Source organism: Pistacia vera, unplaced genomic scaffold, assembly GCF_008641045.1.
Source record: "Pistacia vera cultivar Batoury unplaced genomic scaffold, PisVer_v2 Contig291, whole genome shotgun sequence".
In the NCBI taxonomy this organism is placed as follows: Eukaryota; Viridiplantae; Streptophyta; class Magnoliopsida; order Sapindales; family Anacardiaceae; genus Pistacia; species Pistacia vera.
This window is the reverse complement of record NW_022196103.1, coordinates 717,547-735,674: the sequence shown is the minus strand read 5'-3', so window position 1 is coordinate 735,674 and position 18,128 is coordinate 717,547. Positions and strand designations below refer to the sequence as shown.

Sequence of the window (18,128 nt, the reverse complement as noted above, 5' to 3'; positions counted from 1 at the left end):
GGTTGCAGTCACGGATCTATTCCCAACGCGCGCTAGCAAGAGCTAGTGCCACTGTTTATCACCAAACTTCACAGAAAATGCTAAATCCGGTCAAAAAATCGATCGATGACACAAGAGGGCTGTGCAAACGGGCTTGGTGAGAATGGATACGGAGAAAAATATTTAAAATTAAAAATTTTGTGGTTGTAGATGAAATTATTATACTGTCTTTTAGCACAGAAATCCCTAACAGAATATGACAGAAAGTATTTGTTTATTATTTCCAAACCTTTTGGGTATCAATTTGTCTTTATGTCAAACTTTGGGTAGGTGGAAGTCGTTCGGCCATCTAAAGTACTTACAAAAGATTTCCCAAATAAACTTATTAAAGAAATTCAAATCTCAAATCCTTACAAAGAAAACACAATTCTAACTGAAAACTAAAAAATGGAATTTATTCGTTCTCCTCAAGAAGTTATTATTCACTCCCAAATCTCCAATTCTGAAACTGCTTTGCAAAAATATTAACATCACAAAGTACCCCTGGTGACCCGGCCAATCATTTTAGGGAGAACGACTTACACGTACCCAAGGTTTGTCGTAACGACAAGTTGGTACCCAAAAGGTTTTGAAACGACAAATAGGTACCTTCCGTCATGTTCTGTTAGTGGTTTCTGTTTATTACTGTTTATTAATAGTAAAAAGACTAAAATGCCCTTAAAGGTTTGAATTTTAGTTTTTTATAAATTTCTAAAAAACCCCCTAAGTTTACAAATTTAACTAAATACCCCAATGTATAAAAATTTTGTAAAATAACAAAAACACCCCCGCCACCTGCAGTGCCAGATTCCGGCCACCACCGCCGGAATCTGGACGGAAAGTTGCGTTACGACACAGACCCGTCGGATCTGTGTCGTTACGCGTCGATCTGGCCTTTTCCGGCCAGATCCGTGGCTGATCTGGCCGGAAAAGGCCAGATCTACGGCTAGATCTGGCCGTCGACGTCGCAAAACTCCATCCCGGAAAAGGCCAGATCTGGCTGTTGCTTCGACGGCCAGATCTTGCCTTTTCCGGCCAGATCCGTGGCGGATCTGACCGGAAAAGGTCAGATCGGCACGTTACGACACAGACCCGATGTAGTTTTCCGGCCAGATTCCGACGATGGTGGCCGGAATCTGGCACTGGGGGTGTTTTTGTTATTTAACAAACTTTTTATATATGGGGGTGTTTAATTAAATTAGAAAACTTAGGGGGTTTTTTAGAAATTTTTAAATTTATAAAAAACTAAAATTGAAACTTTGAAGGGTATTTTAGTCTTTTCACTATTAATAAACAGAAATCAGTAACAGAATATGACGGAAGGTACCTATTTATCGTTTCAAAACTTTTTAGGTATCAACTTGTCGTTACGGTAAATCTTGGGTATGCACAAGTCGTTCGGCCATCATTTTATTACACTTTGTGCACATAATAACGTATCAATCATGACCATGGACTTGAGGCAAAACATTTTCTCAATCGACATTCCTTTGTAAAAGTCATTTATTTTAATTTTTATTTAAATAAAATGATTGAAAATTAAAGACTTGGGATTTTTTAGAAAAAAGGATATTTCTAAAAATTAACTCACAATAGATCTTTCGAAGTTAGAAACAATTTCGGGCGCGTTTGGCTAGGTATTTTTATTCATATTTTGGACCGGATTTTACAGATAGTATTTGTTTTATTATTTACAGAATCATGTCCCTATAATTTAATCCTGACAACTATCCTAACAAATTTTTTTTTTACCGTTATAGTTTGTTTTTTTCACTGCATCTTTACTGCTTCACCATTTCACTTTCTCATATCCATCACCAGCTTTGTGCTTCACTTCTCAATTGGCATTACCGTTTTCAGTGCTTCACTTTCTTAGTATCCATCACCACCATTTCGGTTTCTGATAATCAATTACCAGGTTCAGTGCTTCACTTCCCAGTTTGCATTACCACCATGTCACTTTCTAGTATCCAGTACCAGCTTCAGTGCTTCACTTCCCAGTTTGCATTACCACCATGTCACTTTCTAGTATCCAGTACCAGCTTTAGTGCTTCACTTCTCACCGTGAACCCGCAATGCCCTCTGTCACAAACCCACATCCTAACCCAACGTGAACCCACCATGAACCCACAAATCCCTCTGTCACAAACCCATCGTGAACCCACCTCAGATCCCGAACCGTGAACCCACCGTGACCCGATCTGATCCTCACAACACCATCGTGACCCAATCTATCGCAAACCTATCCACCGTGACCCGATCTGTCGCAAATCCACCCACCCTGACCCGATCTGATCCTTAGAACCCCACCGTGACCCGATCTGTCATAAATGCACCCACGGTGACCCGATCTATTGCAAACACACCCACCGTTACCCGATCTGTCGTAAACCCACACCCCGAGCACACACAACCCCACCGTGACCGTGACCCGATCTACCGCAAACCAACCCACCCCGATCACACTGTCACCGTCACCCAATCTATCGCATACCAACCCACCCCGATCACACACAAACCCACTGTCATTGTGACCCGATCTGCTGCAAACCCACACCCCGATCTGGATCAAACCCACCTTAGATCTGTGTACAAGGGGATGCTGTTTTGCGTTTTTTCTTTGTTTGGCATGAATGGATTGTGAATGCGCATGGATGGGTTTTTGTTTTAATTGGGTTTTTATTTTTTTCGGCAATTGGCATAAAATTATTTTAATTGGGTTTTTGTTTCAATTGGGTTTTTATTTTAACAAAATGCAATAAAATATTATATTAATAAATCATTTATAAAAATATATATTACTCAAATATTCAACACAAATATCATAACCCTATCTAACTATCTAATACTATCCCCAAAATCCTATTCAAAATAATAAATCAAACGCACCCTTCAATTTTCCAAAAGAAGTTTAAAAGCCTCACCCACACGTGCAACACTAAACTACAATAAAAAAAATTCATTTAAGCTGAATAAAATAAACAATCCAGAACCTTAAACTCCATAAAAAACCAAAATATAACTTTCAATAAAAACAGTCACTAATTACACATTATATATATATAATATAATATATATATATATATATATAACGCATACTTTTGTTTTTGCAAAAATAAACGACACTTAATATACAAAGATTACCATATCTCTATTAAAAAAACAAAATTTAATATGAGTACTGTACATACAGTCAAACTTTAGAACTCAATGCTCAATCAAATAAAATGTGTCACATTTCATATTTAAAAAAAAAATATATCAAACGAACAAAGGACAATACAAAAAAAATTCACGGCGTTACGAGGTATACCAAAATTTTTTATTAATAAATTTATCACATTATTTTATGATTCACATCATGATTTAGAAGAATATCATATAACTTTGAAATACTAACGTCGGGTTGCAAAGCTTGTGCATGTACTTCTATTTAATTTAAAGATTTAAGAAAGAGTAAAGATTTTTTTCCATTCAAATAATGTCTTAATTAATGATACTTTTCACCAATAAATTTTAAAGTAACTTATTACTCAAATTATATTTTGTTTTCGATTTTATTGTTTTAACCTCACACCACATCATTCTTTCCTCAATCATCACTCACCAAAACCCTCAAACCTTACTCTCGTCGACCATGTCAATCTTGGCAATTGAGTGATTAGGGTTTGCACAACCGCCACTTCCAAGTCAATTTCAATCAAGTCCAACCACTAAATCCAATATTTCTACCACCAAAAGACTCATCAGTCTCTCTTCTTCAAAGCCACAATAGTTAGACTGAGTTTGATCTCTGTTTCTATCAGAATATAATAAATAGTAAACTACCTGGAATATAATTTAGAAAATAAAGACATTTTAAAAGTCTGTGAGTGGAAAAGTATCATACGCTATTATTGGATTGGGAAAAAGTCATTAACTCTTTTAAGAAATAAAAACTTGTACAATTGATTAATGTTTGGATTGAACTCCGATTAAGATGGTTTAATATGGTAAGAAAGTTGAGACCATGCTATCTGCGGGGCTATAATGGGATCACAGACTGGTCCAGTATGCAGTTAATACTGTGGGAAAAAACGGGTAACCATTGGAGAAAGGAAAAGGATAACATTTTTGACTTCAAGCTATAATTCATTATACTGATACATAATTATTGAAAGGTTGAACTTGAATAATCTTTTGCATTCTTTTCATCATGGAGAAGCTTGTTACAAGACTAGAAGTTGATGGCAAGGGATTCTAGCTAACTTCTTTTTGTATAAGTGAACTGTTGAAACATACCGTAGTGTAAGTTTTCCTCTTGAATGAATTTGTACTAATTCATGTTTTATACTGGAGGTTTTTCAGACCGCAGTTTTCCATTACCGAATTCATGTGGGAATTAGCATCATCACTTCCTTTAACTTGTACCACCTTGCACACACTATAAAATAACCCAAATTTAAAACCCCTAATGCTGCAACTAAGTAATAGAAGTAGTCCAATCTCCCCTTGTTAAGATCATCAGGCAACCAGTCCCCAGTTGCAGCCCCATCCGTGGTTCTGTGTATTATTGATATTAATAAACCACTCAAGTAATTTGATGCAGCAAAACCACAAATGTTAAAGACCCCCCAATACTCTGTTTTCTGGAAACTGCTTGTAGTAGAACTCGACTTGGGCAATTACAGTAAATGCCTCTGAAAGTCCTGTAAGTGTCACTGAGGTATTAGCCACAATCTGACAAAGAAGATATTGCACCTCTTCTTGGATCCTCACCAAGTGGCCTAGTGAGAGCCAAGGTTCTTCTCCTTTCTTCAATTGTGCCAGATAAAAGCATGGTGACTATGCGAAGAACCATACCAATACCCATCCTTCGAAGGATTGTGAGGCCACCTTCTTTTTTGTCACCTTTGGAGCCTTGGAACAATGATTCTGTCATAGATAGGTATCCATATAGTGAGGCTAAACATGGTGAAGATTGTGTAAGTTGCAGCTGGGATTTTGAAATTGGTATTGCCAAGGCGTCATCAGATTGGGGGCTTGAAGACACATAGGTTGTTGTTGAATCAAAGAACATAATACACAACAGCTGAGGCCCATATAGGAATACTCTTATTAAGACTTTCAGTTCCTCCACTTTTGCAGACTGCAAAGTCTCCATGGATTGGCTGCTGAACCATCGAATTGATTTGGTCATCAGGTGTCACGATCGCAGCTTTATTGAGGAACCTGAGAACATTTCATGCCAAATTTGTTAACTTACATTCATACTAAAATTTCTATATAAAGTATTCTACGATCTTAATTACTCATTGCATGTCAGCTTAGGAATTTGACATAAGTTTACTCGTCTTTATGATCTGATTGTTTGCTTGCTACAAGGTTGATAAATATATCTTCAATAGAAGTAGTAGAAGGCTAGAAGCAGTATAAGGTGATGGAAACATGTTTAATTTTGTAATTTTTTTTCTTGTTCATTGTCTTTGTAGCCTTGCAGAGCTGCTCTTAAGCTACCCCCATCTTTAAAAGCCTTCTACTTTGTTCTAAAACCGGTTTTTTATTAATACTCTCGTTGAGGTTTATGCCCAACTTTCACAACCTTTTTATTGCACATTAATAAGTTCCAGTACCGCTCAAATTATATAACTTACGCAAAAGTAGCCTATAAAGTTGGGATTTGCAATTTAAAGAACTTATTTTCTTAACTGAGACAAAATTTGAAGAAACTAGAAAGCAATTGAATGGTTACCTGAATTGTTCAGTGTAAGGAAGCTTGGAGTTGATACAATTTTTCGGAACATTGTTATAAAGGGACAACCATGGTTGATCTGTTAACTTCAGTCGCCTCTTCTTAATAGCAGCCACTATGACCTGCACTCAGCTTGTCAAGGGACTGCCATCGGTTTTATTTCACATATATTCTTGATCCTATAAAGAACATTACACATGATAGGAACATCATAAATGCAGGAATTGCCAATCCCAAAGCCCAGCTCACATCGGATTGCACATACACAACTATTGTTAAAGATACCATCATGGCAAAAGTGTAGGTGAAGTAGAACCAGTTGAAGAAGCTGGAGGTTCCCTCTTTCCAGATTCTGTTTTGGGATCAAATTGGTCAGCTCCAAGGCCAAATTACATGGTCTAATTCCGCCAGCTCCAACTACTAGGAATCCTGTCACCTAAACAGAAATGCCAATGCCATGGTGTCGCTCCATGGCAGTTCCAGTTGTTGATTCTCACAGGAAGGTGGGTGCAATTGTGAGATTGCTGCTGTCAACGAAAGTAAAACCATCCCCTTGAAAGAAAAAATGGAAAGTTAAGATTGAGTTTGACTCCCACAGACTAAAAGGGACTAACTAGTTGTGTTGTACCAGAAACGAGGCGATGGAAGCGACCCAGCGTCTTGTATCGACCAAAATAAGTGTCGCAGAGGAATGCTCCCAGCAAGGTTGCAAAGTTTGTTGTACCATTGAAGACATTAACGAGAGTTGTACTTGGATACTTTTCATGTTGAACACAGTAGTGAAATATACCAAGAGGTTGTTTGAGGTACCAGTAGTCCCCAGCTTCTCAAAAGTTTCATTTCCTGCAATTTAATATTTGTATTTGATTCATAAAGATCAGAATTAAAGAGAAATAAGGAGAAGAAAAAGCTATGAGCGAAAAAAGTCGTCTCTCTTCTAATTACCTATAACAAAAGGCATAGCTTTCCATCCTCTGTAGTTAATCTTAGGCTCATCAGTTGCCACAGCCTCTTCATTCTTCTCCAGGTTTCTGGCAAAGAACTCTTTCTCAGTTTGCTATTAAATAGCTAAATAAGTAATCCAACCAATCACATCCAGGCTTATGTTTTAGAGCAGAAAATAAAATAAAATAATCAAACAAAATCTTATCTTTCCTTAACCATATGAAAATTGAAGTTTCTGATGGAATATGTATAGAAGCACATGTAAAGGACAAAAATAGGATGAAGTTAAAAACAGAGAGGGTGATTACTATAGTTAAACTGATTTCCCACTAGTTTCCATTTTTTAGAAGCCCTCCACAGTCATTGGATTGCGTGCATTCATCTAATCTGTCAGCATGGTAAAATTTAAATGCTACAGGACTCTGAGCTCATCAAACTCAGTAAGTCGTACAAACTACTTGGATATATATAAAAAGAAAAAGTATCTTACAAGACCCATATAAAGAGGGTATAAAGTGCATTATGAAGTAAAAAACAAAAAAAAAAGGAAATAGAGAGAAATCTGAAAATCAAGGTGGGGATTATTTGTATATCCTTTGTATGTATCTTTTACCCCTTTTTATAATCTTTTTTTGACTTTTCATAACCTAGACGTGGAATGAAGGTTTTGAAAGGCAAGAAAGATTAAAAATTCGTTTTGGAAACATCCAACTTGGTTGAACTTTGAATTATCAATTGCTTTCATCGTGTAATTCAATTTAAAAATGGACGCTTCCATTGCGGACCGGCTAGAATCCTACCTAAAGTTGTAAGAAATCATCTCGGAGTTTACTCATCTCTTAGTCCGATCATCTACAGAATTCTTCAAAAGGATACGTAATGCAATGCTTCTTCATCGAGTTTTATGACTTTCCACTGATTTCCTAAAGAAAAATGAAATTGGAGATTTCCCATTCGTTTCTGCACATTTTGCTTGCATTCGTGAAATTTTGTTTCTTATTCTTGAAGCAAATGAATATAACAAAAATAATTATTGGGTTGGATGTGTTTATAGCGGCCCTCGTTTAAGATAATCAGTATTATATCAAGGTCCACTTCATCTCAGGAGGATATTCCCATAAGATGACCGGATTAAATTGCTTTCAGAATAAAAAAAGAAAACAGTTCTTAGATATAGTTTTCTATTGCACATAATCGTTAAAGTTTTAACTTGACGATAAAATAGCAAGAAGGTGAAAAAATAATGTTTAATTATTAGCAGTCCTTGTCTCAGAATCAAAATTCTACAGTAATATCATTCTTATCAATGGGGACAAAGCACAGGCGCAAGTAATGAACAAAACAAATAAAGTTTGCATTATTGACTTCTCCAGTAGTATATATGCGGCTGCGGGCCCCAATGTAGAATGGCAGTCAAACCCTCAGGCTACTGAGATAATAGATGCAAGAGGAGGAACCAGAGTTTGAAACGGAAAATTTAGAATGTGATAGGGCGTGTCTTCTTGTGTACTTCCAATGTCGTGAAAAATAAAATATTAAATGGTATTCCATTATTGAAGAAACGGGTTCCTCTAACTTCTGGGAGGCTGGGAGCTAGCTAGCTTCACAACTACTACTAATGAATTGCGTCTTGCCTGTTTATCACTTAACTACGATGCTGCCAGGTTTGAAATTTGATGCCCTGCAAAAATATTTTAATTATCTCAAACTGTAAACCAAAAATCATCGTTTTAAATACATTATCATTTTAAATATACTTATTTTGTTGACACCACTATGGTAGGTTCAAGCAATGTTCTAAAAACCAGATCAGACAATGAACCGTTCAGGGTCGTTTTCGATTTGACGGTTGGATCGGTCGGTTGGACCGTAATTTATAAAATTACATTTTAGTCTCAAAGGTTGAAATTCATCAAAAACCCCTATAATACTCTCTTAAGGTTTGAAATCTATCTAAAACAACCCTGTGCGTGAAGATTCTAGTGGGTGGGGGCGGTAGCGATGATCGACGGCCAATCGAAGCTGGAATCTTCGGGCTTGTGATGTGTAGGTGCTGCCGACTCTGATGGTGGTGCTAGGGAGTTCCATTGTCGTCAGAACTCGCGGAATCAACAAAAGAAATCCGCGTCGGTGAACTTTAGGTGGACGACAATCGACATAGGTTGGACGACAGCGACTGAAAATGGATGGGTTTGGTCGGGAGATGTCGGCGTCGAATGGGACCGTGTTTTCTCCGTCAAAAGATGGGAATCGGCAGGGTTTAGCTGCTATTGGATCGCGATCGCACTATTCTGGCGGTCCATTCGGTTTAAATCAAAATGGCATTTTTTTATATATACGGATCAGATTGGCCGGTTGCCGGTCGAACCAGTCCGACTGGGCTGTCTAGTCCAGTTTTCAAAACATTGGTTCAAGTGAAAAGTTGCATCAATAGTGGAAGTGACGACCGAAACGATGCAGTTTGGAGATTAATAAAACGCTGCGTTTTGTTAATTTGTGTTGGATCTTGGTCATTGATCCACTCTGATCTGACGGCTGAGATGCATATTGAGTTATAAAGGGCAATGTATAATTATTCACTCACGCATTTTGTCTTTGAGAAGAACATTGCATTCTCATTTTTATCTCTGTTAGGGTTTCAGTTGATTTGGGGACTCTTTGTAACTTGGGTTGATTGGGTAATTTGTTAGTCAATCAAGAGGGCTCTTTGCGCTTGTTCTTAGGATTCCTGATGAGTGTCTCTAAGATAGTACGGTGTGGATTTCTTGTTAATCATTGAGAGTTTGATCAGGTTTATAGTTGTTCTTGTTGATCTTGATCTATAATATGCAACGAGCTTCCATTCTTAGAGCTCAACGGGGACGTAGCTTATCCAAATTGGATAAGTGAACCACGATAAATCTGTGTTGTAGTTGTTGATTTTCTGTGGTTTGTGTGTTTTGTTTATTACAAGAAGTAGCTGTAGAGTTGAATGTTGATTATGTGTGACATATCTGGATATATGACAACAAGAGTGTGTTTTCTCATATTATCTTGTCACTCACTGAAATACGTAAAATAAAACTACCAAAAAGTGACAAGTACTAACATTAGGCTGTTTTCAAATGATTTAATCTACCTTCTGTATAAAGCTTCCAAGTTTACAAAACCACCTTCCAAAAATTAAGCACATTTACTGCTTTTTAAGTCGCTTGAGGAACCATCAAGCACCTAAAATATTGAGATATATGTTACCTATTCTTGTTAAGGTCATGACCACCCAACCATGGTGAATTCTCATTTTTCTTAGTAGCATTGTCGATGATATTGACAAGAAAGGCGTTTATGTATCTTGCTATACGGATAAAGCTGAGAAAGAAGGCTGCCATGCGACAGTCCTCATGCTCTCTGGCAAATGAACCATGTATCAAAACTGAGTCATGGCGCAATTTCTTAACAAGTCCAGCTACAATCATGCAAATTCTTGATTCTTTGTTGTAATGTCAGCCTTTTTATACTTGCTGTCCATTTTTTTTTTCCCCACTTGAAATTATATGGAAAGTGCAATCATTGATGTAAGATTCATCCAGGCTGGTGGCATTTTAAAATGTGGTCCGAATGATTTGTTTATCTGAATTGCTTGAAGGATCTCTAATGTATTATGTTGGTCCATAGCTTCCGGCCATTTTTGGGCAGAGTAATACTATGTGCACTATCCAATTTGTACTAATCCAAGTACTAACAGTTAAAATTTTAAAATTTCTTTTTTAGTTTTTTGGAAGAACTGACTTGATAATAAGAGAGGTCTATCACGTTAGTTAATACTTGGATTGTATGGTTTTTGGTTAGTGCACATATCATTATTCTTTTGGGCATGCCTTAGTCTTAAAACAACTCACTTTGTTTTGTGATTATAGCAGCCTTATCAAGGAACTTGAACATATTTGCGCGCTTGAGCTTTATCATCTGTGTCTCTGTGACACAGATACTCGCAATCTGGCTCAACACTAAGGGGGTGTTTGTCCGAGCTTATGAAAATTAGCTTATAAGCAACAAGTGCTTATAAACATTTGAAATTTTCAATTACGTGTTCGGTTAAAGTATTTATAAGTGATTGATAAGTAATTGACGTGTTTGGTAAAATGTGGCTTATAAATACATTTTATTATAAAATGACTAAAAATAATATTACATTAAACAAGAGTATACTATGTAATTTTAAAATTAAACAAGGATAATATGGTAATATACTTGGTCAAACTAGCTTATAAGCAGAGTATTTANAACGTTTAAAAGCCTCACCCACACGTGCAACACTAAACTCCTATAAAAATAAATTCATTTAAGCTATCACAATTCATATAAAATAAACAATCCAGAACCTTAAACTCCATAAAACACCAAAATATAACTTTCCAATAAAAACAGTCCACTAATTACACTTAAATAATAAAAAAAAATATATATAAAACGCATACCTTTTGTTTTTTTAAAGAAATAAACGACACTTTCAATTATACAAAGATACAATATCTCTATTAAAAAAACAAAATTATATAATATGAGTACGTATCATACAGTCAAACTTTAGAACTCAAATGCTCAATCAAATAAAATGTGTCACATTTCAATCTTATTTTAAAAAAACTTAAAAATCAAACGAAACAAAGGACAATACAAAAAAAATTCACGGCGTTACGAGGTATACCAAAATTTTTTTATTAATAAATTTATCACATTATTTTATGATTCACATCATGATTCTAGAAGAATATCATATAACTTTGAAATACTAACGTCGGGTTGCAAAGCTTGTGCATGTACTTCTATTTTAATTATAAGATTTAAGAAAGAGTAAACGATTTTTTTCCATTCAAATAATGTCTTAATTAATGATACTTTTTCACCAATAAATTTTTAAAATGTAACTTTATTACTCAAATTTATATTTTGTTTTCGATTTTAATATTGTTGTAACCTCACACCATCATCATTATCTTCCTCAATCATCACTCACCAAAACCCATCAAACCTTACTCTCGTCGACCATGTCAATCTTTGGCAATTGAGTGATTAGGGTTTGCACAACCGCCACTTCCAAGTCAAATTTCAATCAAGTCCAACCACTAAATCCAATATTCTACCACCAAAAGACTCATCAGTCTCTCTTCTTCAAAAGCCACAATAGTTTAGACTGAGTTTGATCTCTGTTTTCTATCAGAATATAAATTTAAATAGTAAACTAACCTGGAATATAAATTTAGAAAATAAACTGACATTTTAAAAGTCTGTGAGTGGAAAAGTATCATTACGCTATTATTTGATTGGGAAAAAGTCATTAACTCTTTTAAGAAATAAAAACTTGTAACAATTGATTAATGTTTAGGATTGAACCTCCGATTAAGATGGTTATTTATTATTGGTAAGAAAGTTGAGACCATGCTATCTGCAGGGGCTATAATGGAGATCACAGACTGGTCCAGTATGCAGTTAATACTTGTGGAAAAAACGGGTAACCATTGGAGAAAGGAAAAGGATAACATTTTTGACTTCAAGCTATAGAATTCATTATACTGATACATAATTATTGAAAGGTTGAACTTGAATAATCTTTTGCATTCTTTTTCATCATGGAGAACTTGGTTACAAGACTAGAAGTTGATGGCAAGGGATTCTAGCTAACTTCTTTTTGTATAAGTGAACTGTTGAAACATACCGTAGGATAAGTTTTCCTCTTGAATGAATTTGTACTAATTCATGTTTTATACTGGAGGTTTTTCAGACCGCAGTTTTCCATTACCGAATTCATGTGGGGAATTAGCATCATCACTTCCTTTATACTTGTACCACCTTGCACACACTATAAAATAACCCAAATTTAAAACCCCTAATGCTGCAACTAAGTAATAGAAGTAGTCCAATCTCCCCTTGTTAAGATCATCAGGCAACCAGTCCCCAGTTGCAGCCCCATCCGTGGTTCTGTGTATTATTGATATTAATAAACCACTCAAGTAATTTGATGCAGCAAAACCAACAAATGTTAAAGACCCCCCAATACTTCTCATGTTTTCTGGAAACTGCTTGTAGTAGAACTCGACTTGGGCAATTACAGTAAATGCCTCTGAAAGTCCTGTAAGTGTCAGCTGAGGTATTAGCCACAATCCTGACAAAGAAGATATTGCACCTCTTCTTGGATCCTCACCAAGTGGCCTAGTGAGAGCCAAGGTTCTTCTCCTTTCTTCAATTTTGCCAGATAAAAGCATGGTGACTATGGCAAGAACCATACCAATACCCATCCTTCGAAGGATTGTGAGGCCACCTTCTTTTTTTGTCCACCTTTGGAGCCTTGGAACAATGATTCTGTCATAGATAGGTATCCATATAGTGAGGCTAAACATGGTGAAGATTGTGTAAGTTGCAGCTGGGATTTTGAAATTGGTATTGCCAAGGCGTCTATCAGATTGGAGGGCTTGGAAGACTACATAGGTCTGTTGTTGAATCAAAGCAACATAATACACAACAGCTGAGGCCCATATAGGAATAACTCTTATTAAGACTTTCAGTTCCTCCACTTTTTGCAGACTGCAAAGTCTCCATGGATTGGCTGCTGAACCATCCGAATTGATTTGGTCATCAGGTGTCACGATCGCAGCTTTATTGAGGAACCTGAGAACATTTCATGCCAAATTTGTTCAACTTACATCATACTAAATTTCTTATATAAAGTATTCTAACGATCTTACATTACTCATTGCATGTCAGCTTATGGAATTTGACATAAGTTTACTCGTCTTTATGATCTGATTGTTTGCTTGCTACAAGGTTGATAAATATTATCTTTTCAATAGAAGTAGTAGAAGGCTAGAAGCAGTATAAGGTGATGGAAACATGTTTAATTTTGTAATTTTTTTTCTTGTTCATTTGTCTTTGTAGCCTTGCAGAGCCTGCTTAAGCTACCCCCATCTTTAAAAGCCTTCTACTTTTGTACTTAACCCGGTTTTTTATTAATACTCTAGTTGAGGTTTATGCCCAGCTTTCGCACCCTTTTTATTGCACATTAAATAAGTTCCAGTACCGCTACAAATTATATTAACTTACGCAAAAGTAACCTAGTAGAGTGAAAAGTATCCTATAAAGTTGGGATTTGCAATTTAAAGAACTTATTTTCTTAACCAGAGACAACATTTTCAAGAAACTAGATAAGCAATTAGAATTGGTTACCTGAATTGTTCAGTGTAAGGAAGCTTGGAGTTGATACAATTTTTCGGAACATTGTTATAAAGGGACAACCATGGTTGATCTGTTAACTTCAGTCGCCTCTTCTTAATAGCAGCCACTATGACCTGCACTACGCTTGTCAAGGGACTGCCATCTGGTTTTATTTTCACATATATTCTTGATCCTATAAAGAACATTACACATGATAGGAACATCATAAATGCAGGAATTGCCAATCCCAAAGCCCAGCTCACATCGGATTGCACATACACAACTATTGTTAAAGATACCATCATGGCAAAAGTGTAGGTGAAGTAGAACCAGTTGAAGAAGCTGGAGGTTCCCCTCTTTCCAGATTCTGTTTTGGGATCAAATTGGTCAGCTCCAAAGGCCAAATTACATGGTCTGATTCCGCCAGCTCCAACTACTAGGAATCCTAGTCCACCAAACAGAAATGCCAATTGCCATGGTGTCGCTCCATGGCATGTTCCAGTTTGTTGATTCTCACAGGAAGGTGGGTGCAATTGTGAGATTGCTGCTGTCAACGAAAGTAAAACCATCCCCTTGAAAGAAAAAATGGAAAGTTAAGATTGAGTTTGACTCCCACAGATACATAAAAGGGACTAACTAGTTGTGTTAGTACCAGAAACGAGGCGATGGAAGCGAACCCCAGCGTCTTGTATCGACCAAAATAAGTGTCGCAGAGGAATGCTCCCAGCAAGGTTGCAAAGTTTGTTGTACCATTGAAGACATTAACGAGAGTTGTAGCTTGGATACTTTTCATGTTGAACACAGTAGTGAAATATACCAAGAGGTTGTTTGAGGTACCAGTAGTCCCCAGCTTCTCAAAAGTTTCATTTCCTGCAATTTAATATTTGTATTTGATTCATAAGGATCAGAATTAAAGAGAAAATAAGGAAAGAAAAAGCTATGAGCGAAAAAAGTCTTCTCTCTTTCTAATTACCTATAACAAAAGGCATAGCTTTCCATCCTCTGTAGTTAATCTTAGGCTCATCAGTTGCCACAGCCTCTTCATTCTTCTCCATGGTTTCTGGTAAAGAACTCTTTCTCAGTTTGCTATTAAATAGCTAAATAAGTAATCCAACTCAATCACATCCAGGCTTTATGTTTAGAGCAGAAAATAAAATAAAATAATCAAAATCAAAATCTTATCTTTCCTTAACCATATGAAAATTGAAGTTTCTGATGGATATATGTATAGAAGCACATTGTAAAGGACAAAAATAGGATGAAGTTAAAAAACAGAGAGGGTGATTACTATAGTTAAACTGATTTCCCACTAGATTTCCATTTTTTAGAAGCCCTCCACAGTCATTGGATTGCGTGCATTCATCTTAATCTGTCAGCATGGTAAAATCTTAAATGCTACAGGACTCTGAGCTCATCAAAACTCAGTAAGTCGTACAAACTACTTGGATATATATAAAAAGAAAAATGTTATCTTTACAAAGACCCATATAAAGAGGGTTATAAAGTGACATTATCCAGAAGTAAAAAACAAAAAAAAAAAGGAAATAGAGAGAAATCATGAAAATCAAAGGTGGGGATTATCTTTGTATACTCCTTTTGTATGTATCTTTGTATACCCCTTTTTTATAATTCTTTTTTTGACTTTTCATTAAACCTAGACGTGAATGAAGGTTTTGAAAGGCAAAGAAAGATTAAAAAATTCGTTTTGGAAACATCCAACTTGGTTGAACTTTGAATTATCAATTGCTTTCATCGTGTAATTCAATTTTAAAAATGGACGCTTCCATTGCTGGACCGGCTAGAATCCTTACCTAAAGTTGTAAGAAATCATCTCGGAGTTTACCTCATCTCTTAGTCCGATCATCTACAGAATTCTTCAAAAGGATACGTAATGCAATGCTTCTTCATCGAGTTTTATGACTTTCCACTGAATTTCCTAAAGAAAAATGAAATTGGAGATTTCCCATTCGTTTCTGCACATTTTGCTTGCATTCGTGAAATTTTGTTTCTTATTCTTGAAGCAAATGAATATAACAAAAATAATTATTGGGTTGGATGTGTTTATTAGCGGCCCTCGTTTAAGATAATCAGTTATTTATATCAAGGTCCACTTCATCTTCAGGAGGATATTCCCATTAAGATGACCGGATTAAATTGCTTTTCAGAATAAAAAAAGAAAACAGTTCTTAGATATAGTTTTCTATTGCACATAATCGTTAAAGTTTTAACTTTGACGATAAAATATGCAAGAAGGTGAAATAATGTTTAATTATTAGCAGTCCTTGTCTCAGAATCAAAATTCTACAGTAATATCATTCATTATCAATGGGGACAAAGCACAGGCGCAAGATAATGAACAAACCAAATCAAAGTTTGCATTATTGACTTCTCCAGTAGTATATATATGCGGCTGCGGGCCCCTAATGTAGAATGGCAGTCAAACCTCAGCCGCTACTGAGATAATATAGATGCAAGAGGGAGAACCAGAGTTTGAAACGGAAAATTTAGAATGTGATAGGGCGTGTCTTCTTGTGCTACTTCCAATGCTCGTGAAAAAATAAATTATTAAATGGTATTCCATTATTGAAGAAACGGGTCTCCTCTTAACTTCTGGGAGGCTGGGAGCTAGCTAGCTTTCACAACTACTACTAATGAATTGCGTCTTGCCTGTTTATCACTTAACTACGCATGCTGCCAAGGTTTGAAATTTGATGCCCTGCAAAAATATTTTTAATTATCTCAAACTGTAAACCAAAAATATCATCGTTTTAAATAACATTATCATTTTAAATATACTATTATTTTGTTGACCACCACTATGGTAGGTTCAAGCAATGTTCTAAAAACCAGATCAGACAATGAACCGTTCAAGGGTCCGGTTTTCGATTTGACCGGTTGGATCGGTCGGTTGGACCGTAATTTATAAAATTACATTTTAGTCTCTAAAGGTTTGAAATTCATCAAAAACACCCCTATAATACTCTCTTAAGGTTTGAAATCTATCTAAAACAACCCTGTTGCGTGAAGATTCTAGTGAGTGGTGGCGGTAGCGATGATCGACGGCCAATCGAAGCTGGAATCTTCGGGCTTTTGATGTGTAGGTGCTGCCGACTCTGATGGTGGTGCTAGGGAGTTCCATTGTCGTCAGAACTCGCCGGAATCAACAAAAGAAATCCGACGTCGCGTGAACTTTAGGTGGACGACAATCGACATAGGTTGGACGACAGCGACTGAAAATGGATGGGTTTGGTCGTGGAGATGTCGTCCGTCGAATGGGACCGTGTTTTCTCCGTCAAAAGATGCCGGAATCCGGCAGGGTTTAGCTGCTATTGGATCGCGATTCGGCACTATTCTGGCGGTCCAATTCGGTTTAAATCAAAATGGCAGTTTTTTATATATACCGGATCAGATTTGCCGCCGGTTGCCGGTCGAACCAGTCCGACTGGGCTGTCTAGTCCAGTTTTCAAAACATTGGGTTCAAGTGAAAAGTTGCATACAATAGTGATGAAGTGAAGACCGAAACGATGCAGTTTTGGAGATTAATAAAACGCTGCGTTTTTTGTATTAATTTGTGTTGGATCTTGGTCATTGATCCAACTCTGATCTGACGGCTGAGATGCAATATTGAGTTATAAAAGGGCAATGTATAATCATTATTCACTCACGCATTTTGTCTTTGTTGAAGAACATTGCATTCTCATTTTTATCTCTGTTAGGGTTTCAGTTGATTTGGGGAAATCTTTGTAACTTGGGTTGATTGGGTAATTTGTTAGTCAATCAAGAGGGCTCTTTGCTCTTGTTCTTAGGGATTCCTGATGAGTGTCTCTAAGATTAGTTACGGTGTGGATTTCTTGTAATCATTGAGAGTTTGATCAGGTTTATAGTTGTTCTTGCTTGGATCTTGATCTAATAAATAGTGCAACGAGCTCTCCCATTCTTAGAGCTCAACGTGGACGTAGCTTATCCAAATTTGGATAAGTGAACCACGATAAATCTGTGTTGTAGTTGTTCTTGATTTTCTTGTGGTTTGTGTGTTTTTGTTAATTAGTTACAAGAAGTAGCTGTAGAGTTGAATGTTGATTATGTGTGACATTATCTGGATAATATGACAACAAGATGTGTTTATCATATTATCTTGTCCATCACTTGAAATACGTAAAATAAAACTACCAAAAAGTGGAAAGTACTAACATTAGGCTGTTTTCAAATGATTTAATCTACCTTCTGTATAAAGCTTCCAAGTTTA

At 36.3% G+C, this 18,128-nt stretch overlaps 1 protein-coding gene and 1 pseudogene across 1 annotated transcript; both read right to left on the bottom strand.

The window, feature by feature from the left end:
- Positions 1-4,231: 4,231 nt before the first annotated feature.
- On the bottom strand, positions 4,232-10,149 carry LOC116134770 (annotated as a pseudogene).
- A 2,021-nt stretch (positions 10,150-12,170) lies between these two features.
- Positions 12,171-15,338, bottom strand: LOC116134732 (protein NRT1/ PTR FAMILY 2.11-like). Its single transcript, XM_031420393.1, has 5 exons — positions 15,171-15,338; positions 14,856-14,942; positions 14,535-14,752; positions 13,895-14,454; positions 12,171-13,339 (listed from the first exon to the last, which is right to left on the bottom strand). Exons 2-5 carry the CDS (start codon positions 14,935-14,937, stop codon positions 12,436-12,438), a joined length of 1,764 nt encoding a protein of 587 aa, XP_031276253.1. The 5' UTR covers positions 14,938-14,942; positions 15,171-15,338; the 3' UTR covers positions 12,171-12,435.
- Positions 15,339-18,128: the final 2,790 nt, after the last annotated feature.

Bases quoted from the DNA above. Each gene is read 5' to 3' on its own strand.
- LOC116134732 (XM_031420393.1), bottom strand. From the start codon at position 14,937: ATGGAGAAGAATGAAGAGGCTGTGGCAACTGATGAGCCTAAGATTAAC. The intron at 14,455-14,534 runs GTACTAACACAA...TTTTCTTTCAAG, and splicing joins CTTCCATCGCCTCGTTTCTG to GGGATGGTTTTACTTTCGTT. The intron at 13,340-13,894 runs GTAACCAATTCT...AAATGTTCTCAG, and splicing joins CCTTACACTGAACAATTCAG to GTTCCTCAATAAAGCTGCGA.